Source organism: Eucyclogobius newberryi, unplaced genomic scaffold, assembly GCF_026437365.1.
Source record: "Eucyclogobius newberryi isolate DKJ021-1_F unplaced genomic scaffold, fEucNew1.0.hap1 SCAF_12, whole genome shotgun sequence".
NCBI classification, from domain to species: Eukaryota; Metazoa; Chordata; class Actinopteri; order Gobiiformes; family Gobiidae; genus Eucyclogobius; species Eucyclogobius newberryi.
The window spans coordinates 38182916-38209768 of NW_027315746.1; the positions used below are offsets into that span (position 1 = coordinate 38182916).

The following is a 26853-nucleotide window of genomic DNA, read 5'->3' on the forward strand; positions in this document are numbered from 1 at the left end:
TATTACATGTGTATAAGTCTAAACACACTATTACATGTGTATAAGTCTAAACACACTATTACATGTGTATAAGTCTAAACACACTATTACATGTGTATAAGTCTAAACACACTATTACATGTGTATAAGTCTAAACACACTATTACATGATGTATAAGTCTAAACACACTATTACATGATGTATAAGTCTAAACACACTATTACATGTGTAAGTCTAAACACACTATTACATGTGTATAAGTCTAAACACACTATTACATGTGTATAAGTCTAAACACACTATTACATGATGTGTAAGTCTAAACACACTATTACATGTGTATAAGTCTAAACACACTATTACATGGTGTATAAGTATAAACACACTATTACATGGTGTATAAGTCTAAACACACTATTACATGTGTATAAGTCTAAACACACTATTACATGGTGTATAAGTCTAAACACACTATTACATGTGTATAAGTCTAAACACACTATTACATGTGTATAGGCCTAAACACACTATTACATGGTGTATAAGTCTAAACACACTATTACATGGTGTATAAGTCTAAACACACTATTACATGGTGTATAAGTCTAAACACACTATTACATGTGTAAGTCTAAACACACTATTACATGTGTATAAGTCTAAACACACTATTACATGATGTGTAAGTCTAAACACACTATTACATGTGTATAAGTCTAAACACACTATTACATGGTGTATAAGTATAAACACACTATTACATGGTGTATAAGTCTAAACACACTATTACATGTGTATAAGTCTAAACACACTATTACATGTGTATAAGTCTAAACACACTATTACATGGTGTATAGGCCTAAACACACTATTACATGGTGTATAAGTCTAAACACACTATTACATGGTGTATAAGTCTAAACACACTATTACATGTGTATAAGTCTAAACACACTATTACATGTGTAAGTCTAAACACACTATTACATGTGTATAAGTCTAAACACACTATTACATGGTGTATAAGTATAAACACACTATTACATGGTGTATAAGTCTAAACACACTATTACATGTGTATAAGTCTAAACACACTATTACATGTGTATAGGCCTAAACACACTATTACATGGTGTATAAGTCTAAACACACTATTACATGGTGTATAAGTCTAAACACACTATTACATGTGTATAAGTCTAAACACACTATTACATGTGTAAGTCTAAACACACTATTACATGTGTATAAGTCTAAACACACTATTACATGATGTGTAAGTCTAAACACACTATTACATGGTGTATAAGTATAAACACACTATTACATGGTGTATAAGTCTAAACACACTATTACATGTGTATAAGTCTAAACACACTATTACATGTGTATAAGTCTAAACACACTATTACATGGTGTATAAGTCTAAACACACTATTACATGGTGTATAAGTCTAAACACACTATTACATGGTGTATAAGTCTAAACACACTATTACATGTGTATAAGTCTAAACACACTATTACATGTGTATAAGTCTAAACACACTATTACATGGTGTATAAGTCTAAACACACTATTACATGGTGTATAAGTCTAAACACACTATTACATGGTGTATAGACCTATCCATCATCAAGACATTTGAATATTACTCAAAACATAATGGAATCATGGAAATGATAAATAAACAAAAAAAGTCATTTTAGTGTATTACCAGTGAGCTCTGTCATAATGCACAGCCTCATCATCAGGGTTCCCACAGATACTTCAGGGCTGAGCAGAGTTGAGTGAATATCTTTATTTGCTAAGAGCTGCGTCTTGAGGATTTAAAAAACATTGTTTTCATTGTTGCAGGATTTGTTTTGGTGCGGAGGCACGTCACTAGAGCGTAATCTCTGAAAAAAATTCAGTTTTCCCAACTTTTCTGAAATGTTGCTCAAAACGTAGGATTTGCGCCGCAAAAATGCTCAAAACGCGCTGCAAAAACGCTGGATGACCAAGACGCACATCCACATAGACTTTACATGACTGTAAACTGGACGTATTGACGCAACAGTATGAACTTGTTTGTTTGAAGAAGCATTTTAATGATGACGCTACCTAAAATATGGGATGAAGTTGGGTTTTAGGGATGGTTTATTTTTTATGTCAAATGGGGGCCCATTTTGATCTATCATCCCTGTATGTACGTAGCGAGACCCCTGCCAACCGGCTGTTTGAGTGGGATGAAACAATCTTAACATTTATATGGCAAGGCAAGAAACCCAGTGTCCGATTCAATACCTTACAATAATCAAAATAAAGAGGAGGCTGGGGTTTACCTTGTTTGAAAAATACTTTATTTCAGCTCAGATCAGAGCGTTGCTGGTGTGATCTAGAATCTGAAGCTCAATGGTCTCATATTGAGAGTAGTGAAATCTGTTCTTACAAAATGGAAGGAGCTGATCAGAACATACACTATAAACAAATCTTCAATTGATGTGCATACCATCAAACTTCAAAGTAATATCTAAATTATACAAATGTACTGTATTTTTCGGATTATAAATCGTTCCAGAGTATAAATAGCACCAGCCAAAAAATGCAATTTCGGTGCTCTTTGTTTTGTCCCTCTGCTGTTGGACTGATAAGATAAGATATTCCTTATTGTCCCACATGGGGAAATGTCATTGATGCAACGCAGGCAGATACAGAGGTAGATACAGAAGAACAGATCACTTATAGGAAGTTTAAAAACACTCTCAGTAGAAGATCTCCTATAGACAAAAACTCCCATAGACAAAACCTCCCATTTCCCAACAAGGGATGGAGGGGGAAAAATAAAGATAAAAATAAAATATAGCCGCAAGCGGCAATGATCGGCCCTCGCCACGCGCTAACGCGCCCCAATTGTCCTTTTATTACGCCTACTGCTGAATCTGTGACGCTGTCACATCTTCTCCCCTTTGTTTTACCATCAAAAAGCAATTTTATTTAGAATTCTTGACAAAATGTGCGGCTTTGCCGCACAGACACCGTGACTCTTTGAATAAAAATGTGAATAACTTTTGATGGTCCTGAAGATGAATCTCACCAAATTTCAGGTTAATAGGGCTAAAGCCCTGAGGGGGAGGAGTTTGTGAAAGTCTAAAGTGTAAACATGTTCTGGCGATTTCCCCATTGGAATAATATGAAAGGTTTCGGTCATCGCTACGGCAAAACCATAACAATTATGACATGGGTCATTGACTTTTTTGATGGGGCCAAAATTGAGTTGTGTGTCAAATTTCATATAATTTCGCAAAACTAAACATTTAACCTCCATATAAAATCTGTAGGGGGCGCTGTGGTGCCAAATTAATTTATTTCACTTCAAGTAGGTTTAGGGCAAAGAGTTTAACAACTGATTCTAATTTGACGCAATTCAGACTTTATCTGCGCAAACAGCAGAAATGTTAAATTTGGGAGATTTCTGAAATTCTAGCTACAGTTTGCGGCTTCGCCGCTCAGAGACCGTGACAGGGTCAATGTCATTTGAATAACTTTTGATGTCCCACTCCTCAGTAGCATTTTCACCAAATTTCAGCTTTTTAGGGCCAACGCCCTGGGAGGAGTTCGTAAAAGTACGACGTTTGGAAAAACTCTCGAGTCATGCTTAGCCATTTTTGAACCAATATGGCCGACATTTGGTTGGGGGGACGGCGTTGCTGTAATAATATTTTTTACTTCTCTTGTCACCATCTACCTCTGCGCCAAATTTCATGATTCTACGATCAGATTTTTTTGGGGTCATTTCCTATCTCTCAATGCATTTTTGGTACATTTGGGGGCGCTGACGCGCACATTTTTTTTATTTTAGAAAAGGGAAATAGCCAGAATGTAGAGAGGCACGATTTTTAGAGGTGTGAACATTTTTGTGACTTTTCGTCAATGTTCACTGGGTGAAAAATAGGGGGCGTGTCCCGAGGAGAAAGAAAGAATAATATTCCGATGCGAAAACAATGTTTCCCATTTTTCAAATATCATAAACTATACATTTTCGGAAAGCGCTCGCGCTTTCCTACCTCATGGTGTGGGTCCCTGGTCACTGACGGGTACTTTTGTTAATTTTGTGAATTTTGTGTTTTTGGCCCTCTATACAGTAAAATGTTCAATTTTTGCATTACATGTTTATATGCACGGAACATGCAAGAGATGGGGAACGTATTCGTGAGCTACTTAGTGCAAATGAGTGCTTTATAAAGTGCTTGTTTAGTGCGCACTTTTGCACGGGCTTCGCCCGTTTACAACGGTAATGTTCCATTTTCCTACTACTAATTAGTCTGCAAGGGGCGTGCGTGAAGGAGTGCGTTAGTGAGTGTTTGGAAGTGGGCGAGCGCTTCGTGCTCGATTTCGTGCGCACTTTCGCAGCCGTGCTTTGCACGGCCTTACGAGATTAATAGGCCTCTTGACGCTCGGGCCTAATAAATACATAAATACCATTGCATGTGGTCATGACAGTAATTGCACATGAATGTGTCACGACGGCACATGGATGATGAACACTCCCTAAACACTGTCACTTTAACCCTTCGGAGTCGACGGCCGCGGCGGCGCGTTTGCAAACATGGTCGGCTTTAGGACCGCGCAACATGAAAACCAAGTCACGTGGACGTGCTACATTTGAGTGATTGTTTCATGTAAATCCACCAAATAAAACCAAAGTTCTGAACATTTCAATTCCATAAAAAAAGTGCGTAAAAATATGCACTCTTTTCTGCGCGCGTTGCATTTATTATAATAACTTTGTCGTCTTTTGTGATAAAAAGGAACTGAAAAAACATGTGCTTGTGCTAACCCGGATGTTCAGGATGCACACGAGTATGTAAACATTCAGTCACATGACAAATAGCCAATGAGAACGAACGAGAGGAATCAGTGCTGTTTTTGAGTAGTTTTAGTATTTCAAGTATTTCATTGTCAGTAATATAGTTGTTGTGAAGCAAAATGAGGTGCACACTTCATGTTGATCAAGTTTAGACCTGGTTTAGACCTGGTTTAGAGTTCCTTCTGAACCTCACAAATAGGGTTAGGGTTATGATGGAAGAAAAAGGCCTACTTTTTATTGTAAATAGTTGTTTATTGCTTGTATACATCACAAGAATACTTTGGTATTCCTGCCAGGCCCAACCCTTAAGACGTCCCTCCTCGGGGTCCTCCTCCGGTTCCGAGAGCACGCGGTGGCGGTAGTCGGTGATATAAAGGGCATGTTCCATCAGATCCGGCTCCTCCCCAAGGATCGTTCCCTCCTGCGCTTTGTGTGGCGTGACTTGCGAACCTGCAGCTGTTTTCGAATGGCAGGTTCTCCCCTTTGGCACCACTTGCAGTCCATGCTGTGCGACTTATGCGGTGCAACGGCCACACTAGAGACCACGCTCAGTTCAACGAACGGCTCCTCAACTTCGTGGGGCGGTGCTTCTACGACGATAACCTCCTCCCAGAGCGTGCGGACCACTGGAGAGGCACAGGCTTTGGTGCAGGGGTTGACGGCTCTCCTGTCCTCTGCGGGCTTCATCCTCCGGCAGTGGGCCAGCAATGAGCCCGACGTTATTGCTCACCTGCCCGAAGATCTTCGATCCACCAGCGCGGAACTTTGGCTTGCTCAGGACAAGGAGAACTCATCCGAACCAACTCTGGGCTTCAGCTGGCACTTTGCCACCGACACTCTGGGCTACAAACAGCGCCAAATTGACTATGGAGCCCCCAGATCACGAGTATGGGAAGTGTGACGAAGGAGCAAAACTCAAGTGCTGTAACTGGGGGAGAGCATAGCTCTGCCTACGGGGGATGCATGTTTAGCAAAAGGGCTGCTGAGGTGCAAAAAGTTAGTCTCTCAAGGCATATCCTACGTGGATGTGGTCAAGAAGGTGTCTGGTAGTGAGGTGAAGGTGGATGCGGTGCGGGCTGCCAGTGCTGCTGGTGACCTGGGCAACGGGGGTGGGGTCAACATTGCCCGCAGCCAGGGGGAGGTCCCCACTGGGGTCCCTGTGAGTGTGGCTTCCAAGGGCAGAGGCCCTGCTGGTGCTGAGGATGTACTGGTTGTGAAGAGGAGAGATTTCTTCCTCTTCATGTTGGAAGTGATTAACTACTGGTCAAACGGATAGGAAATCTGAAAAGACTAGGATCATCGCTAAGGCTGCAGGGAAGTACTTTGGAGCTGGGGGCCCTGAGTGGGCGTCAAGGCACTGTCCCATTCAGGCTGTCGGAGTGGGGGGGGGGTCCCGATGCGCCGTCAGGTTCCGGGGGCTCAAAATGGCGGTGCCATGGAATGCGTGTAATCTTTGTGCTAATTGCCAGGAATTTAAGCATTTTGTCTCTACCTTGTTGAACAAGCCTCACGTTATGTGCGTGCAGGAGACTTGGTTAAAACCTAGGTGGGGTTTTGGGATACAAGGGTATGTGTGTGTTAGGAATGATAGGGAGCAGGGTAGAGGCGGAGGTGTGGCTGTGTTTGTTTGACATGACCTAAATTACGTTGTTGTCAGTGTGAGTAAAGCGCCGGAGGCTCTGGCGGTGAGGGTCTGGCTGGGTGGTGAAGCTGTTACTGTGGTTAACCTTTATAATCCGTGTGGTGAGTTAACGTTAGAGTCCTTACATAGTATCGGCAAGGATGTTCGGGGAAAGGCCGTGTGGTGTGGGGATTTTAATGCGCATAGCGCTTTATGGGGCGGTAGTGGTACCGATAGGAATGGGTTGGTGGTTTTATCAATCAAAGGGAGTTGGTTTGTCTGAATGATGGGACCCGCTATGATATGGGGACCAATATGGAAAGTGCAATAGATCTTACGCTTTTGTCCAAGGAGTTGGCTGGTGTTTGTAGTTGGGAGGTTCTTGGTGATCTTTCTTTTGGTAGCGATCACTATCTAGTACGCACTGAGATTGGCGTTGGGAGCTGTGTGGACAGGGGGACAAAGATCCAGAGGTGGCAGTTGGCAAGGGCGAACTGGGGGGCTTTCCAAAGAAAAGCTGATGATGGTTCTAGGGTTGCCTCGGGTGGATGATCTAAATGGTGCAATTGTCTCGCTCATCACGCAGTTAGCGGTAGACACGATTCCAAAGAGTGGTGTTGGACATAGGAAGCGGGTGCCATGGTTAGGGATGTGTACCGCTACGACGGACCGGATCTGGACTGGTAAAATTGTTCCGGTTCAGGTCCAAAAAAAACGAAACCCGGTGATTCGGCTCTGGACTCATATAAAATATAGCACTGACATACTATATCCTTTTTGTTCTAGAATCTAGACCATCTTAAACCTTCCATTGATCGCGAAATTCACGCTGGAAAAGACGTTAACACTGCCATGCGCCGCTGTCAATGTCGCACACGGACCATAATTAGTGACGCACGCGTCTTCAGGGCAGAAGTTGAAGCCAGCAAAATAAGTTTAAAGATGCGAGAGACAGGAGCGCCTCGTACGTGTGAGACAGGAGCGCCTCGTACGTGTGAGACGGGAGCGCCTCGTACGTGTGAGACGGGAGCGCCTCGTACGTGTGAGACGGGAGCGCCTCGTACGTGTGAGAGACAGGAGCGCCTCGTACGTGTGAGAGACAGGAGCGCCTCGTACGTGTGAGAGACAGGAGCGCCTCGTACGTGTGAGGGACAGGAGCGCCTCGTACGTGTGAGAGACAGGAGCGCCTCGTACGTGTGAGAGACAGGAGCGCCTCGTACGTGTGAGAGACAGGAGCGCCTCGTACGTGTGAGAGACAGGAGCGCCTCGTACGTGTGAGAGACAGGAGCGCCTCGTACGTGTGAGAGACAGGAGCGCCTCGTACGTGTGAGAGACAGGAGCGCCTCGTACGTGTGAGAGACAGGAGCGCCTCGTACGTGTGAGACAGGAGCGCCTCGTACGTGTGAGAGACAGGAGCGCCTCGTACGTGTGAGACGGGAGCGCCTCGTACGTGTGAGACGGGAGCGCCTCGTACGTGTGAGACGGGAGCGCCTCGTACGTGTGAGACGGGAGCGCCTCGTACGTGTGAGACGGGAGCGCCTCGTACGTGTGAGAGACGGGAGCGCCTCGTACGTGTGAGAGACGGGAGCGCCTCGTACGTGTGAGAGACGGGAGCGCCTCGTACGTGTGAGGGACAGGAGCGCCTCGTACGTGTGAGGGACAGGAGCGCCTCGTACGTGTGAGAGACAGGAGCGCCTCGTACGTGTGAGAGACAGGAGCGCCTCGTACGTGTGAGAGACAGGAGCGCCTCGTACGTGTGAGAGACAGGAGCGCCTCGTACGTGTGAGAGACAGGAGCGCCTCGTACGTGTGAGAGACAGGAGCGCCTCGTACGTGTGAGAGACAGGAGCGCCTCGTACGTGTGAGAGACAGGAGCGCCTCGTACGTGTGAGAGACAGGAGCGCCTCGTACGTGTGAGACAGGAGCGCCTCGTACGTGTGAGAGACAGGAGCGCCTCGTACGTGTGAGAGACAGGAGCGCCTCGTACGTGTGAGAGACAGGAGCGCCTCGTACGTGTGAGAGACAGGAGCGCCTCGTACGTGTGAGAGACAGGAGCGCCTCGTACGTGTGAGAGACAGGAGCGCCTCGTACGTGTGAGAGACAGGAGCGCCTCGTACGTGTGAGAGACAGGAGCGCCTCGTACGTGTGAGAGACAGGAGCGCCTCGTACGTGTGAGAGACAGGAGCGCCTCGTACGTGTGAGACAGGAGCGCTTCGTACGTGTGAGAGACAGGAGCGCCTCGTACGTGTGAGAGAAAGGAGCGCCTCGTACGTGTGAGACAGGAGCGCCTCGTACGTGTGAGAGACAGGAGCGCCTCGTACGTGTGAGAGACAGGAGCGCCTCGTACGTGTGAGAGACAGGAGCGCCTCGTACGTGTGAGACGGGAGCGCCTCGTACGTGTGAGAGACGGGAGCGCCTCGTACGTGTGAGAGACGGGAGCGCCTCGTACGTGTGAGAGACGGGAGCGCCTCGTACGTGTGAGACGGGAGCGCCTCGTACGTGTGAGACGGGAGCGCCTCGTACGTGTGAGACGGGAGCGCCTCGTACGTGTGAGACGGGAGCGCCTCGTACGTGTGAGACGGGAGCGCCTCGTACGTGTGAGGGACGGGAGCGCCTCGTACGTGTGAGGGACAGGAGCGCCTCGTACGTGTGAGGGACAGGAGCGCCTCGTACGTGTGAGGGACAGGAGCGCCTCGTACGTGTGAGAGACAGGAGCGCCTCGTACGTGTGAGAGACAGGAGCGCCTCGTACGTGTGAGAGACAGGAGCGCCTCGTACGTGTGAGAGACAGGAGCGCCTCGTACGTGTGAGAGACAGGAGCGCCTCGTACGTGTGAGAGACAGGAGCGCCTCGTACGTGTGAGAGACAGGAGCGCCTCGTACGTGTGAGACAGGAGCGCCTCGTACGTGTGAGAGACAGGAGCGCCTCGTACGTGTGAGAGACAGGAGCGCCTCGTACGTGTGAGAGACAGGAGCGCCTCGTACGTGTGAGAGACAGGAGCGCCTCGTACGTGTGAGAGACAGGAGCGCCTCGTACGTGTGAGAGACAGGAGCGCCTCGTACGTGTGAGAGACAGGAGCGCCTCGTACGTGTGAGAGACAGGAGCGCCTCGTACGTGTGAGAGACAGGAGCGCCTCGTACGTGTGAGAGACAGGAGCGCCTCGTACGTGTGAGAGACAGGAGCGCCTCGTACGTGTGAGAGACAGGAGCGCCTCGTACGTGTGAGAGACAGGAGCGCCTCGTACGTGTGAGAGACAGGAGCGCCTCGTACGTGTGAGAGACAGGAGCGCCTCGTACGTGTGAGAGACAGGAGCGCCTCGTACGTGTGAGAGACAGGAGCGCCTCGTACGTGTGAGAGACAGGAGCGCCTCGTACGTGTGAGAGACAGGAGCGCCTCGTACGTGTGAGAGACAGGAGCGCCTCGTACGTGTGAGAGACAGGAGCGCCTCGTACGTGTGAGAGACAGGAGCGCCTCGTACGTGTGAGAGACAGGAGCGCCTCGTACGTGTGAGAGACAGGAGCGCCTCGTACGTGTGAGACAGGAGCGCCTCGTACGTGTGAGACAGGAGCGCCTCGTACGTGTGAGAGACAGGAGCGCCTCGTACGTGTGAGAGACAGGAGCGCCTCGTACGTGTGAGAGACAGGAGCGCCTCGTACGTGTGAGAGACAGGAGCGCCTCGTACGTGTGAGAGACAGGAGCGCCTCGTACGTGTGAGACAGGAGCGCCTCGTACGTGTGAGAGACAGGAGCGCCTCGTACGTGTGAGAGACGGGAGCGCCTCGTACGTGTGAGACGGGAGCGCCTCGTACGTGTGAGACGGGAGCGCCTCGTACGTGTGAGAGACGGGAGCGCCTCGTACGTGTGAGAGACGGGAGCGCCTCGTACGTGTGAGAGACGGGAGCGCCTCGTACGTGTGAGAGACGGGAGCGCCTCGTACGTGTGAGAGACGGGAGCGCCTCGTACGTGTGAGAGACGGGAGCGCCTCGTACGTGAGAGAGACGGGAGCGCCTCGTACGTGTGAGAGACGGGAGCGCCTCGTACGTGTGAGAGACGGGAGCGCCTCGTACGTGTGAGAGACGGGAGCGCCTCGTACGTGTGAGAGACGGGAGCGCCTCGTACGTGTGAGAGACGGGAGCGCCTCGTACGTGTGAGAGACGGGAGCGCCTCGTACGTGTGAGAGACGGGAGCGCCTCGTACGTGTGAGAGACGGGAGCGCCTCGTACGTGAGAGAGACGGGAGCGCCTCGTACGTGTGAGAGACGGGAGCGCCTCGTACGTGTGAGAGACGGGAGCGCCTCGTACGTGTGAGAGACGGGAGCGCCTCGTACGTGTGAGACGGGAGCGCCTCGTACGTGTGAGACGGGAGCGCCTCGTACGTGTGAGAGACGGGAGCGCCTCGTACGTGTGAGAGACGGGAGCGCCTCGTACGTGTGAGAGACGGGAGCGCCTCGTACGTGTGAGAGACGGGAGCGCCTCGTACGTGTGAGAGACGGGAGCGCCTCGTACGTGTGAGAGACGGGAGCGCCTCGTACGTGTGAGAGACGGGAGCGCCTCGTACGTGTGAGAGACGGGAGCGCCTCGTACGTGTGAGAGACGGGAGCGCCTCGTACGTGAGAGACGGGAGCGCCTCGTACGTGTGAGAGACGGGAGCGCCTCGTACGTGTGAGAGACGGGAGCGCCTCGTACGTGTGAGAGACGGGAGCGCCTCGTACGTGTGAGAGACGGGAGCGCCTCGTACGTGTGTGAGACGGGAGCGCCTCGTACGTGTGTGAGACGGGAGCGCCTGGTACGTGTGAGACGGGAGCGCCTGGTACGTGTGAGACGGGAGCGCCTCGTACGTGTGAGACGGGAGCGCCTCGTACGTGTGAGACGGGAGCGCCTCGTACGTGTCGAGCTGCAGAGCCGTGTATATATGAACATTGAAGCCGGTGAGATCGCTGGCTTTATTTGAACTGTTTTAAGCTGTGGCCGCGTGCGATGTTGTGATGGTTAATGTGCTGCGGGCGTCATCACGTGTTAAAGGGGCGGGGTCAGTGTGTTAAAGGGGCGGGGTCAGTGTGTTAAAGGGGCGGGGTCAGCGTGTTAAAGGGGCGGGGTCAGCGTGTTAAAGGGGCGGGGTCAGCGTGTTAAAGGGGCGGGGTCAGCGTGTTAAAGGGGCGGGGTCAGCGTGTTAAAGGGACGGGGTCAGCGTGTTAAAGGGGCGGGGTCAGCGTGTTAAAGGGGCGGGGTCAGCGTGTTAAAGGGGCGGGGTCAGCGTGTTAAAGGGGCGGGGTCAGCGTGTTAAAGGGACGGGGTCAGCGTGTTAAAGGGGCGGGGTCAGCGTGTTAAAGGGGCGGGGTCAGCGTGTTAAAGGGGCGGGGTCAGCGTGTTAAAGGGGCGGGGTCAGCGTGTTAAAGGGACGGGGTCAGCGTGTTAAAGGGGCGGGGTCAGCGTGTTAAAGGGGCGGGGTCAGCGTGTTAAAGGGACGGGGTCAGCGTGTTAAAGGGGCGGGGTCAGCGTGTTAAAGGGGCGGGGTCAGCGTGTTAAAGGGACGGGGTCAGCGTGGTTTCTTGTCTGGGTCTTTGTGTAAATATGAATGAAATAACTTAAGTGTTATGTTGTGGTGTGATGTATTTAGTATTAAGCAAAGTAATATTGCTTAATTGCTGCATTCATTAATTGGAGTTTATATTTTGTAATAGTATTTTGTATTTGTATTCTACAGTTGTTAAACATGGTCTGGTGTTTAATGCTGCTAATATGATGTATTATTTTGATGTGTTGTGTAAAATATTTTCATATTCTATTTTTGATACTGCTATAGTTCTATAAGTTGATGCTTTATAGTGATTAAAGTTGAATTTTATGCTAGTTTTTGTAACTGTTATTTTACACTGACTTCATTATTGACACTGGTGTTTTGTGTTTGAAGGTTTGATCTGACTTTTGATGCTAATGGATCTGAACATTAAAGAGTGAAATGTGTCTAAAGATGAAACATAGTATCAGATGAAACAGCTGCTTTGACCCTTGACCCAGACTGACCCTGTCAACAATACTCAACATGCTCTTGTTGTTGAGTCGAGTCTTGAGTTGTTCCTCAAGCGATGTGTGTTAAGTGTTAAGCTACAATTTAGCTGCTAGCTAGTAGCTCGTAGCTTGTGATTTGTAAGTTGTAACTTCTGTTAAAAACAGTGAATAAATCAGACAAGTTGAGTTTATTTCACTGCAGTTAAGCCTTGTGTTTGATAGTCGTCCTTGTTCATGTGTCTTAAACTTAATTTAGCGAAGTGTCTTGTGTTATGCTGTTGTAACATTATGCAAATATGGCATGGTTCAGGTCCGGACCTAATGAGTCCGGACCTGAACCTAAACCTCTGGATTTGAATCCGGACTTGAACCTGAACGCGGGTTTAGGTCTGCATCCCCAGCCATGGTGGAATGAAGCATGTGGTTATGCTGTTAGGGCGAGAAATGCGGCGTTTCGCCGGCTAAGGGTTACCCACACTGAGGGTGCCCTCATTGACTACAAGAGGGCTCGCGCTGTTGTGCGGAAAACTCTAAGAACGGCCAAGAGTGCCTGTTGGAGGCAGTATTGTTCCAAAATTGGGAGAGAAACGCGTTTGGGGGATGATTAAGCGGATGCATGGGGTTGAGCGCCGTCATGGGACCCCGGTCCTAATACTGAATGGTGTTGAAGCAGTCAGCGACGTTGACAAAGCTGAACTGTTGGCCAGCACCTTTGTGTCGGTGCACAGCTCTGACAATCTCTCACCTGCGGAAAGGCACTACAGGGATAATACTCTGGCGCAGAATTCTGAGCTGATTGGGCACCAGCCTTCGACTCAAGATGACCTTGACCTTCCGTTTAGTTTGTTTGAGCTAAGGAGAGCACTTTCTAAGGCGAAACAGACAGCCCCGGGTAAAGATGAGGTGTGCTATGACATGCTCTCTCATTTGACTGATGACACGCTTGGGCTAGTCCTGGGTTTTTTCAACCGTGTTTGGGATTCAGGTTGTATTCAGTCTACGGTGGTGCCGGTTCTGAAGCCGAGTAGGCCTGTGTCTGACCCTTCAAGTTAGAGGCCGATTGCCTTGATGTCGCAGCTAGGGAAAACCATGGAGCGCATGGTTACCGAGCGGTTGGATTACTTCTTGGAGAGTCGGGGTATGAGAGTGGCTTCCGTAGGGGCAGGAACACCATGGATTCCGTGTTATGTTTGGAATCTGATATCCAGCTGGCCAGGGCTCAGAAAGAAAAGGTTATTGCGGTGCTCTTTGATGTGGAGAAGGCGTACGATATGATTTGGAAGGATGGGCTCCTTATTAACCCTTCAGGGTCCGGAGCTTTTTTGGCCGTTTTTGGCTACCTTCAATTTTGCCCTGATATACTACATTAAGAAATGTTTACCAGACCAATGTTGGGCATCTTTTTTTTTTCAGCACAACCTCACCAATATGATCAGTTAGTTAGTTTTTCACTTTGACATACTATTTCAACATACTGGACCTAAACACACACAGAAAACACAAAGTCCGTCTAGAAAAATTATGTTTTTTTCATTGTGAAACCCTCAAACGTTCTCAACCAAGTGTTTAAAAAGGTTCAAACTGAACCACAAGGTGCAAATATGAACATATAAAAGTAGTATTGTGATATATACAAGCAATAAACAACTATTTACAGTTAAAAAGTTGTTAAATCCTCAGGCGTTTTTCTATTTGTGCCACTTCTCAAAACAGTTTCTGTCCAAAATGACAGAGCCACATCACAGGCCTTTACCAGGTCTAAACCAGGTCTAAACCAGGTCTAAACCAGGTCTAAACCAGGTCTAAACCAGGTCTAAACCAGGACTAAACCAGGTCTAAACCAGGTCTAAACCAGGTCTAAACCAGGTCTAAACCAGGACTAAACCAGGTCTAAACCAGGTCTAAATCAGGTCTAAACCAGGTCTAACCCAGGTCTAAACCAGGACTAAACCAGGACTAAACCAGGACTAAACCAGGACTAAACCAGGTCTAAATCAGGACTAAACCAGGTCTAAACCAGGTCTAAACCAGGACTAAACCAGGTCTAAACCAGGTCTAAACCAGGTCTAAACCAGGTCTAAACCAGGACTAAACCAGGTCTAAACCAGGTCTAAACCAGGACTAAACCAGGTCTAAACCAGGACTAAACCAGGTCTAAACCAGGTCTAAACCAGGTCTAAACCAGGACTAAACCAGGTCTAAACCAGGACTAAACCAGGACTAAACCAGGTCTAAACCAGGACTAAACCAGGTCTAAACCAGGTCTAAATCAGGTCTAAATCAGGTCTAAACCAGGTCTAAACCAGGTCTAAACCAGGTCTAAACCAGGTCTAAACCAGGACTAAACCAGGTCTAAACCAGGACTAAACCAGGTCTAAACCAGGTCTAAACCAGGACTAAACCAGGACTAAACCAGGACTAACCCAGGTCTAACCCAGGACTAACCCAGGACTAAACCAGGACTAAACCAGGACTAAACCAGGACTAAACCAGGTCTAAATCAGGTCTAAACCAGGTCTAAACGAGGACTAAACCAGGTCTAAACCAGGTCTAAACCAGGTCTAAACCAGGTCTAAACCAGGTCTAAACCAGGTCTAAACCAGGTCTAAACCAGGACTAAACCAGGACTAAACCAGGTCTAAACCAGGTCTAAACCAGGTCTAAACCAGGTCTAAACCAGGTCTAAACCAGGTCTAAACCAGGACTAAACCAGGACTAAACCAGGACTAAACCAGGACTAAACCAGGTCTAAACCAGGTCTAAACCAGGTCTAAACCAGGTCTAAACCAGGTCTAAACCAGGTCTAAACCAGGTCTAAACCAGGTCTAAATCAGGTCTAAACCAGGTCTAAACCAGAATTAAACTTGATCAACATGAAGTGTGCACCTCATTTTGCTTCACAACAACTATATTACTGACAATGAAATACTTGAAATACTAAAACTCTCAAACTATTCAAAAACAGCATAATTTCTCTCGTTCGTTCTTCCTCTTAGACTATTTGTCATGTGACTAATGTTTACATACTCGTGTGCGTCCTGAACATCTGGATTAGCACAAGGCTAACGTTTTTTCCGTTTCGTTTTATCACAAAAGACGACAAAGTTATTATAATAAATGCAACGCGCGCAGAAAAGAGTGCATATTTTTACGCACTTTTTTTATGGAATTGAAATGTTCAGAACTTTGGTTTTATTTGGTGGATTTACATGAAACAATCACTCAAATGTAGCTACGGGTCTCCACTTCCGTACGAGTCAGGACTAAACATGGAGCGGCCTCCTGCTGGTGCCAGAGTCAGGACTAAACATGGAGCGGCCTCCTGCTGGTGCCAGAGTCAGGACTAAACATGGAGCGGCCTCCTGCTGGTGCCAGAGTCAGGACTAAACATGGAGCGGCCTCCTGCTGGTGCCAGAGTCAGGACTAAACATGGAGCGGCCTCCTGCTGGTGCCAGAGTCAGGACTAAACATGGAGCGGCCTCCTGCTGGTGCCAGAGTCAGGACTAAACATGGAGCGGCCTCCTGCTGGTGCCAGAGTCAGGACTAAACATGGAGCGGCCTCCTGCTGGTGCCAGAGTCAGGACTAAACATGGAGCGGCCTCCTGCTGGTGCCAGAGTCAGGACTAAACATGGAGCGGCCTCCTGCTGGTGCCAGAGTCAGGACTAAACATGGAGCGGCCTCCTGCTGGTGCCAGAGTCAGGACTAAACATGGAGCGGCCTCCTGCTGGTGCCAGAGTCAGGACTAAACATGGAGCGGCCTCCTGCTGGTGCCAGAGTCAGGACTAAACATGGAGCGGCCTCCTGCTGGTGCCAGAGTCAGGACTAAACATGGACCGGCCTCCTGCTGGTGCCAGAGTCAGGACTAAACATGGACCGGCCTCCTGCTGGTGCCAGAGTCAGGACTAAACATGGACCGGCCTCCTGCTGGTGCCAGAGTCAGGACTAAACATGGACCGGCCTCCTGCTGGTGCCAGAGTCAGGACTAAACATGGACCGGCCTCCTGCTGGTGCCAGAGTCAGGACTAAACATGGAGCGGCCTCCTGCTGGTGCCAGAGTCAGGACTAAACATGGAGCGGCCTCCTGCTGGTGCCAGAGTCAGGACTAAACATGGAGCGGCCTCCTGCTGGTGCCAGAGTCAGGACTAAACATGGAGCGGCCTCCTGCTGGTGCCAGAGTCAGGACTAAACATGGAGCGGCCTCCTGCTGGTGCCAGAGTCAGGACTAAACATGGAGCGGCCTCCTGCTGGTGCCAGAGTCAGGACTAAACATGGAGCGGCCTCCTGCTGGTGCCAGAGTCAGGACTAAACATGGAGCGGCCTCCTGCTGGTGCCAGAGTCAGGACTAAACATGGAGCGGCCTCCTGCTGGTGCCAGAGTCAGGACTAAACATGGAGCGGCCTCCTGCTGGTGCCAGAGTCAGGACTAAACATGGAGCGGCCTCCTGCTGGTGCCAGAGTCAGGACTAAACATGGAGCGGCCTCCTGCTGGTGCCAGAGTCAGGACTAAACATGGAGCGGCCTCCTGCTGGTGCCAGAGTCAGGACTAAACATGGAGCGGCCTCCTGCTGGTGCCAGAGTCAGGACTAAACATGGACCGGCCTCCTGCTGGTGCCAGAGTCAGGACTAAACATGGACCGGCCTCCTGCTGGTGCCAGAGTCAGGACTAAACATGGACCGGCCTCCTGCTGGTGCCAGAGTCAGGACTAAACATGGACCGGCCTCCTGCTGGTGCCAGAGTCAGGACTAAACATGGAGCGGCCTCCTGCTGGTGCCAGAGTCAGGACTAAACATGGAGCGGCCTCCTGCTGGTGCCAGAGTCAGGACTAAACATGGAGCGGCCTCCTGCTGGTGCCAGAGTCAGGACTAAACATGGAGCGGCCTCCTGCTGGTGCCAGAGTCAGGACTAAACATGGAGCGGCCTCCTGCTGGTGCCAGAGTCAGGACTAAACATGGAGCGGCCTCCTGCTGGTGCCAGAGTCAGGACTAAACATGGAGCGGCCTCCTGCTGGTGCCAGAGTCAGGACTAAACATGGAGCGGCCTCCTGCTGGTGCCAGAGTCAGGACTAAACATGGAGCGGCCTCCTGCTGGTGCCAGAGTCAGGACTAAACATGGAGCGGCCTCCTGCTGGTGCCAGAGTCAGGACTAAACATGGAGCGGCCTCCTGCTGGTGCCAGAGTCAGGACTAAACATGGAGCGGCCTCCTGCTGGTGCCAGAGTCAGGACTAAACATGGAGCGGCCTCCTGCTGGTGCCAGAGTCAGGACTAAACATGGAGCGGCCTCCTGCTGGTGCCAGAGTCAGGACTAAACATGGAGCGGCCTCCTGCTGGTGCCAGAGTCAGGACTAAACATGGAGCGGCCTCCTGCTGGTGCCAGAGTCAGGACTAAACATGGAGCGGCCTCCTGCTGGTGCCAGAGTCAGGACTAAACATGGAGCGGCCTCCTGCTGGTGCCAGAGTCAGGACTAAACATGGAGCGGCCTCCTGCTGGTGCCAGAGTCAGGACTAAACATGGACCGGCCTCCTGCTGGTGCCAGAGTCAGGACTAAACATGGACCGGCCTCCTGCTGGTGCCAGAGTCAGGACTAAACATGGACCGGCCTCCTGCTGGTGCCAGAGTCAGGACTAAACATGGACCGGCCTCCTGCTGGTGCCAGAGTCAGGACTAAACATGGAGCGGCCTCCTGCTGGTGCCAGAGTCAGGACTAAACATGGACCGGCCTCCTGCTGGTGCCAGAGTCAGGACTAAACATGGACCGGCCTCCTGCTGGTGCCAGAGTCAGGACTAAACATGGACCGGCCTCCTGCTGGTGCCAGAGTCAGGACTAAACATGGACCGGCCTCCTGCTGGTGCCAGAGTCAGGACTAAACATGGAGCGGCCTCCTGCTGGTGCCAGAGTCAGGACTAAACATGGACCGGCCTCCTGCTGGTGCCAGAGTCAGGACTAAACATGGAGCGGCCTCCTGCTGGTGCCAGAGTCAGGACTAAACATGGACCGGCCTCCTGCTGGTGCCAGAGTCAGGACTAAACATGGACTGGCCTCCTGCTGGTGCCAGAGTCAGGACTAAACATGGAGCGGCCTCCTGCTGGTGCCAGAGTCAGGACTAAACATGGACCGGCCTCCTGCTGGTGCCAGAGTCAGGACTAAACATGGAGCGGCCTCCTGCTGGTGCCAGAGTCAGGACTAAACATGGAGCGGCCTCCTGCTGGTGCCAGAGTCAGGACTAAACATGGAGCGGCCTCCTGCTGGTGCCAGAGTCAGGACTAAACATGGAGCGGCCTCCTGCTGGTGCCAGAGTCAGGACTAAACATGGAGCGGCCTCCTGCTGCACCACTTTGAATTGCCTTGTGTATGAAACGTGCTCCACACATAAACGTGCCTTACACAGACGATCAGAGACTGGACTGACATAATGGACATTCTTAGTATGGAAAAAAATTACATTTGGACTTGACTTGAAAATAGATGAATAAATGGGATGTTTTCTTTGTTTCTTATGCCATATTTTCTTTCCTTTTCTCTTTTTATGATTTGTTGGATGCATAATCAGGGTTCAGAATAAGCGGTATTGCGTCGCAAAATGCGACGCAATTTCTCTCAAATGCGATGCATTCGACAGAGAAAGTGTTTTTGTATCGCAGCTTTTGCGATACAAAAATCTGTGTTCAATTGTATAACAAGTTCTGATCACTCGTCAATCGATCGTCAACAACGGCATGACACATGTAGGACGCTGTGTTGACATGTCGAGTCTGAAAGTGGGAGGAGCCATATCTGTGTCACAGATACAGACTTCCGAGGTCAATAGCTCCTAAAAGGTGTTTGCAAATCATACACACCCCCAAATACTCATATTTACACTGCCAAGTGACAACCTCGTTTTTAACGATCGGATGCGTATTTTGGGCGCAGCGAATTACACGGATCCGAATGTGCAGCCGGAGCAGAGACGAGTGCTTAGGGACTGTCATTATTATTATTATTATTATTATTATTAATATTAATATTAATATTAATATTAATATTAATATTAACATTAACATTAACATTAACAATAACAATAACAATAACAATAACAATAACAATAACAATAACAATAACAATAACAATAACAATAACAATAACAATAACAATAACAATAACAATAACAATAACAATAACAATAACAATAATAATAACTTTTATTTATATAGCGCTTTTCAGTGACCCAAAGACGCTGAACATATATAAAAAAGGGGGGGGTATTTACAGACAGGGGGGGACAACACGTACAGAACACATTAATATACAGATAAAATGAACAAGACAGAAGAAGTAGAGAGAAAAAGATGGGGATGTAACAGGGGGTAGAAGAGTAGGCAATGGGGTAGAGGAGGCTAGGGGTAGGGGAGGTCATAGGCTTGGGTGAAGAGGTATGTTTTTAGGCGGGATTTGAATGTTGTGAGTGAGGGAGAGTGGGACGGGGGGGAGGGAGTTCCAGAGTCGGGGTGCTGTTCGGGAGAATGCTCTTGTCGCCAAAAGTTTTGAGTCGGGATGTTGGTGCAGTCAGGGTGAGAGAGGAGGAGGATCGGAGAGCTCGGGTGGGGCGGTGGGGGATGAGGAGGTCAGACAGGTAGGGGGGGGCAAGGTGGTGAGGAGGAGTATTTTAAAGTTTATGCGCTGCTTGATGGGGAGCCAATGGAGAGAGCGGAGAACGGGAGTGATGTGATCACGGGACCGGGTGTGGGTGAGGAGGCGGGTGTGGGTGAGGAGGCGGGCAGCGGAGTTTTGGACCATTTGGAGTCTGTGGAGGGAATGGGAGGAGATGCCAGTGAGGAGGGAGGTGCAGTAGTGGAGGCGGGAGGAGATGAAGGCATGGATGAGGGATTCAGCAGCGGGGAGGGTGAGGCAGTGTGGGATTTTGGCGATGCGGCGGAGGTGGAAGTATGAGGTCTTGACAATGTGGCTGACATGGGGAGTGAAGGAGAGGGTGGGGTCCATGATGACACCGAGATTGCGTACCAGGGTAGAGGGGGCGATGGTCGAGGTGTCGATGCTGAGTGAAAAGGGACCAGTTTTATTGAGAGTGGATTTGGTGCCAATGAGGAGGAGCTCTGTTTTGTCACTGTTCAGTTTGAGGAAGTTGAGAGTGAGCCATGATTTTATTGTAGAGATGCAGGTTTCGATGTGGCTGAGGGGAGGGTTTTGGGTGGATTTGGTGGTGAGGTATATCTGGGTGTCGTCAGCGTAGCAGTGAAAGTCCAGGTTGAGTTGGCGGAGGATGTGACCAAGGGGGAAGATGTAGCAGATGAAGAGGAGGGGGCCGAGGACTGAGCCCTGGGGGACCCCTGCGTTACTGGGGAGAGGGTGGATGAGTGACCGGAGAGGGAAATTAACTCTTGCCTGTTGGTGAGGTAGGATGTGAGCCAGTCAAGTGCAGAGCCCTCAACACCCAGTTGGCGCAGCCTTTGTAGGAGGATGGAATGGTTTATAGTGTCAAAGGCTGCGCTGAGGTCTAGTAGTAACAGGATGTTGAGGGCCCCGGAGTCTGCAGAGGTGAGGAGATCGTTGAGTACTTTGACCAGGGCTGTTTCAGTGCTGTGAAGTGGGCGGAAGCCAGATTGGAGGGGTTCATAGAGGTTGTTTGACTGGAGGTGGGTGTGAAGTTGGGCGGCGATGATGCGTTCCAGCGTTTTTGAGAGGAACGGCAGGTTGGAGTCGGGGTGGTAGTTGGAGAGGTTGGCGGAGTCTAGGGTGGGTTTTTTGAGGATGGGGGTGATGGAGGCCAGTTTGTAGATGGAAGGAACATGGCTGAGGGATAAAGACTGGTTGAAGAGGGTGGTGAGATGGGGGATGAGAGCAGGGAGGCAGGCCTTGGTTAGAGTCGTTGGGAGGGGGTCGAGAGAGCAGGTGGTGGTTTTGGAAGCGGTGATGAGGTCTATGATATGAGAGGAGTTAACAGAGGAGAAGGTGGTGAGGGGAGGGAAGGGTGGGTGGTCAGGGAGAGGAGGGGGGGCAGGGGTGGGGGTGGTGATGGAGTTAATGGAGACGGCAGTCATGGAGCTGTTGATTTTGGAAATTTTGTCATTGAAGGCAAGGAGGAAAGAGTTGCAGAGGTCAGGGGAGGAGGGTGGAGTGATGTCCGGTGGCTGGAGCAGCTTGTTGACGGTGGAGAACAGGGTGCGAGGGCTCCGGTGGGAGCTGTTGATGAGGGTGGAGAGGTGGGCAGATTTGGCGGCTTGGAGAGCGTCACGGTAGGAGGAGATGTTTGAAAGCTTCGGCGTGGACGGTGAGGCGGGTTCTTTTGAGGAGTCGTTCGAGTTGGCGGCCAGTCTGCTTCATGTTGCGGAGTTCAGGGGTGTACCAGGGGGCGGGGTTGATGTATGAGACGGAGGAGGTTTTCCAGGGGGCTAGGGAGTCAAGGGAGTCAGAGAGGGTGGTGTTGAGCATGACAGCATAGTCGTCGGGGGAAGAGGGGGGGGAGTCAGGGGGGAAAGCAGAGGATATGAGCTGGGAGAGCGTGAGGGGGTTGACTGACTTGATATTGCGGTAGGTGATGGTGCGTTTTTTTGGGGTTGTGGGGCGAGGGTAGGGGGGCGGAGAAAAGGATGCAGAGATGATCAGAGAGTGGGAAGGGGAGGGGGTGGGGCTTAGATATGGGTAGGAGAGAGGAACAGACTAAGTCCAGAGTGTGGCCTTTGGTATGGGTGGGGAAGTCAATATGTTGGGTGAGATGGAAGCAGTCCAGGAGAGAGAGGAAGTCGGATGTCAGTGGGGCATTGGGGCAGTCAATGTGGATGTTGAAGTCACCAGTGAGTAGGAGGCGGGCAGAGAGAGAGGATGCGATGGTGAGGAGTTCAGACAATTCAGTGAGGAAAGAGGGGCGGGGCTTTGGGGGACGATTGATCAGGATAGCGGTGATAGAGTTGGGGAGGGAGAAGGCGAGGTATTCAAATGATGAGATGGATGGAAGGTTGAGGTTCAGTTCAGTGATGGATGTAGATTTTTTATGACTAACAGCAAGACCTCCCCCACGCCCGGAGAGGCGGGGTTTGGCAGTGTAAGTGTAGTTGGAGGGAGTGGCTTGGTTGAGAGCATAGAAGTCCAGGGGCTGTTGCCATGTTTCACAGAGGAGAAGCAGATCAATGTTATTGTCCAGTAGCAGTTCAGATATAACAGGTGATTTGTTGGAGAGGGAGCGGCAGTTCAGCAGTGCAAGGGAGATGGATGAGGGCGCGGAGATGGATGGGGGCGCAGGGGTGGGGGGGCGGAGGTTGCTGAGGTTGGCAGTGCGGCAGGTGGGGGTGACAGGGGGGCGAAAACTAGTCCAGAGTGAGGGGATAGGTGAGCCGTCGTTGGAGTGTTGGTTATGGGAGAGACCAGAGCCCCTGTGGATGTAGCGGGGCCGGCGAAGGATCCCAGCTGAGCTAGCTGCAGAGGCAGCAGCAGCTGGGAGACGGTGGTTATGGTTGAGGAGGTGAAGGTCAGCAGCGGTGTAGGTGAGTAGGCGAGAAGTTGGTGGAGCGGTGGCCTGGAGGCGCGGGAGTGATAGTCCGAGGAGGAGATGGAACGTAGCAGCAGATGAGAGTAATCCAGTTAGAATGTTGGCGGTGGCTAGAGGCTGGTTAACTAGAAGCTGGTGGGCAGAGAGTTGTGAAAAAGCAGCAGTGGACCGGGTGTTGAAGCTGGTGGAGTGAGTGGCGTTGGTTGCCCCAGACCTTGTCTGCACAGCAGGGAGGCCCCGCGTTACCATGACGGACCTCAGCAGGTGTTAAGCCAGCTGTTAGCTGGCGGCTAGGGCAGTAGATAGTCCAGGAGTGAGGGAGGAGATGAGCGATGGACGGTGCAGTAATGTCCGATGAAGTTAAGGAACAGGGATGTGGACAGAAGACAACACAGAGACGCGGGAACAAAACAAAACAATGGAAACGACTAACAAAACAAAGACGTTGGGACAGAAGCGGCAGTCCACATACCAGACGCCGGCGTTGCTCTAGCCCAATCAAGACGCATTTGAGTCCAGTCTTGTGACCAGATCGCCCCCGTCTGTGGAGCGGGGAAAGCAGAGAAACGGGGCTGTACCTTGGTTGTATGGGGCTGCTTTTCTCCGGGTGGAGCCGGTGCCCCGCTCTCCGTGTCTGCTCCTGTGGCGGGCTGGGGCCACACCTTCGCCCAGGTACAGACCTCCGGGGGTGCGGGAGCGCGGAGCCGGTGTTCGGGCGTGGAAACGCCGGTGCAGCGGAGGAGAAGCGGAGCCGCGTGCGGCTCGTGGTGGTGCGTGCCGCTCGTGGCGGTGCGTTTGTCAGCAAAGTGCGTATTTGGGAACACCGTTGTGCCGACTTGGTTCAGCATGACTTGGCAACACCCCTAAACCCTACCTCACAGGTACTCCACCCCTAAACCCTACCATTAAATGTGCAGCCGGAGCAGAGACAAGTGCTTAGGGGCCGTCATTAAATGTGCAGCCGGAGCAGAGACGAGAGTACTTGGGGACCGTCATCAAATAGCAAAACGAAAAATGGAATGGAACGTCAAATAGAGCGGTACAATTTGAACGCATTAAAATACACCATGACGGAAACGCCACAGCAACATTTATGTTTCCATCATAAGCTTAATACTCCTGCAAATAGTCGTCTGATGATGATGATGTGGAAGAAAGTTGTAAATAAGGCTCTTGTGTTGATTCATTTGTTCAACAAGAAATTTTATTTGCAAGTTTTCTGTTTTATCTGAAAAAAAAAATGTTTAAGTGTTTAAAAGTTAATTTGTTAAGAGTTTTTTTTTTTAAATAAATAATTGTGTTATATCAATGGAAAATATTGATTGTTAGTCACTTTCGTGTTTTGCTATGCAATTATCAAATTGCTAAACAAATTTGAAAAAACTAACGGATTGTTTAGCAGCTGCTGCAGCTGCACAAGTGAAAATCCTTCATCTGAGCCCTGCATAATATTGATCTATATCTGTTCTCTCTGGTGGTGTTTCTCTTTCCTTCATGTGTTCTTAAATCAAATAAAACAAAATACCAATAAGATGAATGACCTCTTGTGTCCAGAGTGCGTCAGTTCATCGAGATGGTGAATGGCACTGACAGCGAGGTGCGCTGTCTGGGGGGCCGCAGCCCCAAGTCTCAGGACAGTTACCCAGGCTCACCCCGGAACTTCAGCGGCTCACAGCCCTACCTCACAGGTACTCCACCCCTAAATCCTACCTCACAGGTACTCCACCCCTAAACCCTACCTCACAGGTACTCCACCCCTAAACCCTACCTCACAGGTACTCCACCCCTAAACCCTACCTCACAGGTACTCCACCCCTAAACCCTACCTCACAGGTACTCCACCCCTAAACCCTACCTCACAGGTACTCCACCCCTAAACCCTACCTCACAGGTACTCCACCCCTAAACCCTACCTCACAGGTACTCCACCCCTAAACCCTACCTCACAGGTACTCCACCCCTAAACCCTACCTCACAGGTACTCCACCCCTAAACCCTACCTCACAGGTACTCCACCCCTAAACCCTACCTCACAGGTACTCCACCCCTAAACCCTACCTCACAGGTACTCCACCCCTAAACCCTACCTCACAGGTACTCCACCCCTAAACCCTGCCTCACAGGTACTCCACCCCTAAACCCTGCCTCACAGGTACTCCACCCCTAAACCCTACCTCACAGGTACTCCACCCCTAAACCCTACCTCACAGGTACTCCACCCCTAAACCCTACCTCACAGGTACTCCACCCCTAAACCCTACCTCACAGGTACTCCACCCCTAAATCCTACCTCACAGGTACTCCACCCCTAAACCCTACCTCACAGGTACTCCACCCCTAAACCCTACCTCACAGGTCCTCCACCCCTAAACCCTACCTCACAGGTACTCCACCCCTAAACCCTACCTCACAGGTACTCCACCCCTAAACCCTACCTCACAAGTACTCCACCCCTAAACCCTACCTCACAGGTACTCCACCCCTAAACCCTACCTCACAGGTACTCCACCCCTAAACCCTACCTCACAGGTACTCCACCCCTAAACCCTACCTCACAGGTACTCCACCCCTAAACCCTACCTCACAGGTACTCCACCCCTAAACCCTACCTCACAGGTACTCCACCCCTAAACCCTACCTCACAGGTACTCCACCCCTAAACCCTACCTCACAGGTACTCCACCCCTAAACCCTACCTCACAGATACTCCACCCCTAAACCCTACCTCACAGGTACTCCACCCCTAAACCCTACCTCACAGGTACTCCACCCCTAAACCCTGCCTCACAGGTACTCCACCCCTAAACCCTGCCTCACAGGTACTCCACCCCTAAACCCTGCCTCACAGGTACTCCACCCCTAAACCCTACCTCACAGGTACTCCACCCCTAAACCCTACCTCACAGGTACTCCACCCCTAAACCCTACCTCACAGGTACTCCACCCCTAAACCCTACCTCACAGGTACTCCACCCTTAAACCCTAACCCTCAAAGGTACTCCACCCCTAAACCCTACCTCACAGGTACTCCACCCCTAAACCCTACCTCACAGGTACTCCACCCCTAAACCCTACCTCACAGGTACTCCACCCCTAAACCCTACCTCACAGGTACTCCACCCCTAAACCCTACCTCACAGGTACTCCACCCCTAAACCCTACCTCACAGGTACTCCACCCCTAAACCCTACCTCACAGGTACTCCACCCCTAAACCCTACCTCACAGGTACTCCACCCCTAAACCCTACCTCACAGGTACTCCACCCCTAAACCCTAACCCTCAAAGGTACTCCACCCCTAAACCCTACCTCACAGGTACTCCACCCCTAAACCCTACCTCACAGGTACTCCACCCCTAAACCCTACCTCACAGGTACTCCACCCCTAAACCCTACCTCACAGGTACTCCACCCCTAAACCCTAACCCTCAAAGGTACTCCACCCCTAAACCCTACCATGCGGGTTCTACACCCCTAAACCCTACCATGCGGGTTCTACACCCCTAAACCCTACCTCACGGGTACTACGCCCCTAAACCCTACCTCACAGGTACTCCGCCCCTAAACCCTACCTCACAGGTACTCCACCCCTAAACCCTACCTCACAGGTACTCCACCCCTAAACCCTACCTCACAGGTACTCCACCCCTAAACCCTACCTCACAGGTACTCCGCCCCTAAACCCTACCTCACAGGTACTCCGCCCCTAAACCCTACCTCACAGGTACTCCGCCCCTAAACCCTACCTCACAGGTACTCCGCCCCTAAACCCTACCTCACAGGTACTACACCCCTAAACCCTACCATGCGGGTTCTACACCACCCTAAATTAACACTACAGTTGTTTTAGTAAAGTTTCAAATCTGTGGACACAGCTTTAATGTCCATGAACACTATATGAGGACAAAGTTCGG

The 26853-nt window shown here is 50.5% G+C and overlaps 1 protein-coding gene across 1 annotated transcript in view; it reads left to right on the forward strand.

Annotated features, from left to right (window-relative positions):
• The window catches only part of ranbp9 (RAN binding protein 9), a 76102-nt gene that overhangs the window by 23830 nt on the left and 25419 nt on the right, over nucleotides 1–26853 (forward strand). Inside the window, exon 9 of the mRNA XM_072441972.1 lies at nucleotides 24494–24627. Coding sequence (XP_072298073.1) covers nucleotides 24494–24627 — 134 coding nt within the window. The remainder of the gene's footprint in view (nucleotides 1–24493; nucleotides 24628–26853) is intronic.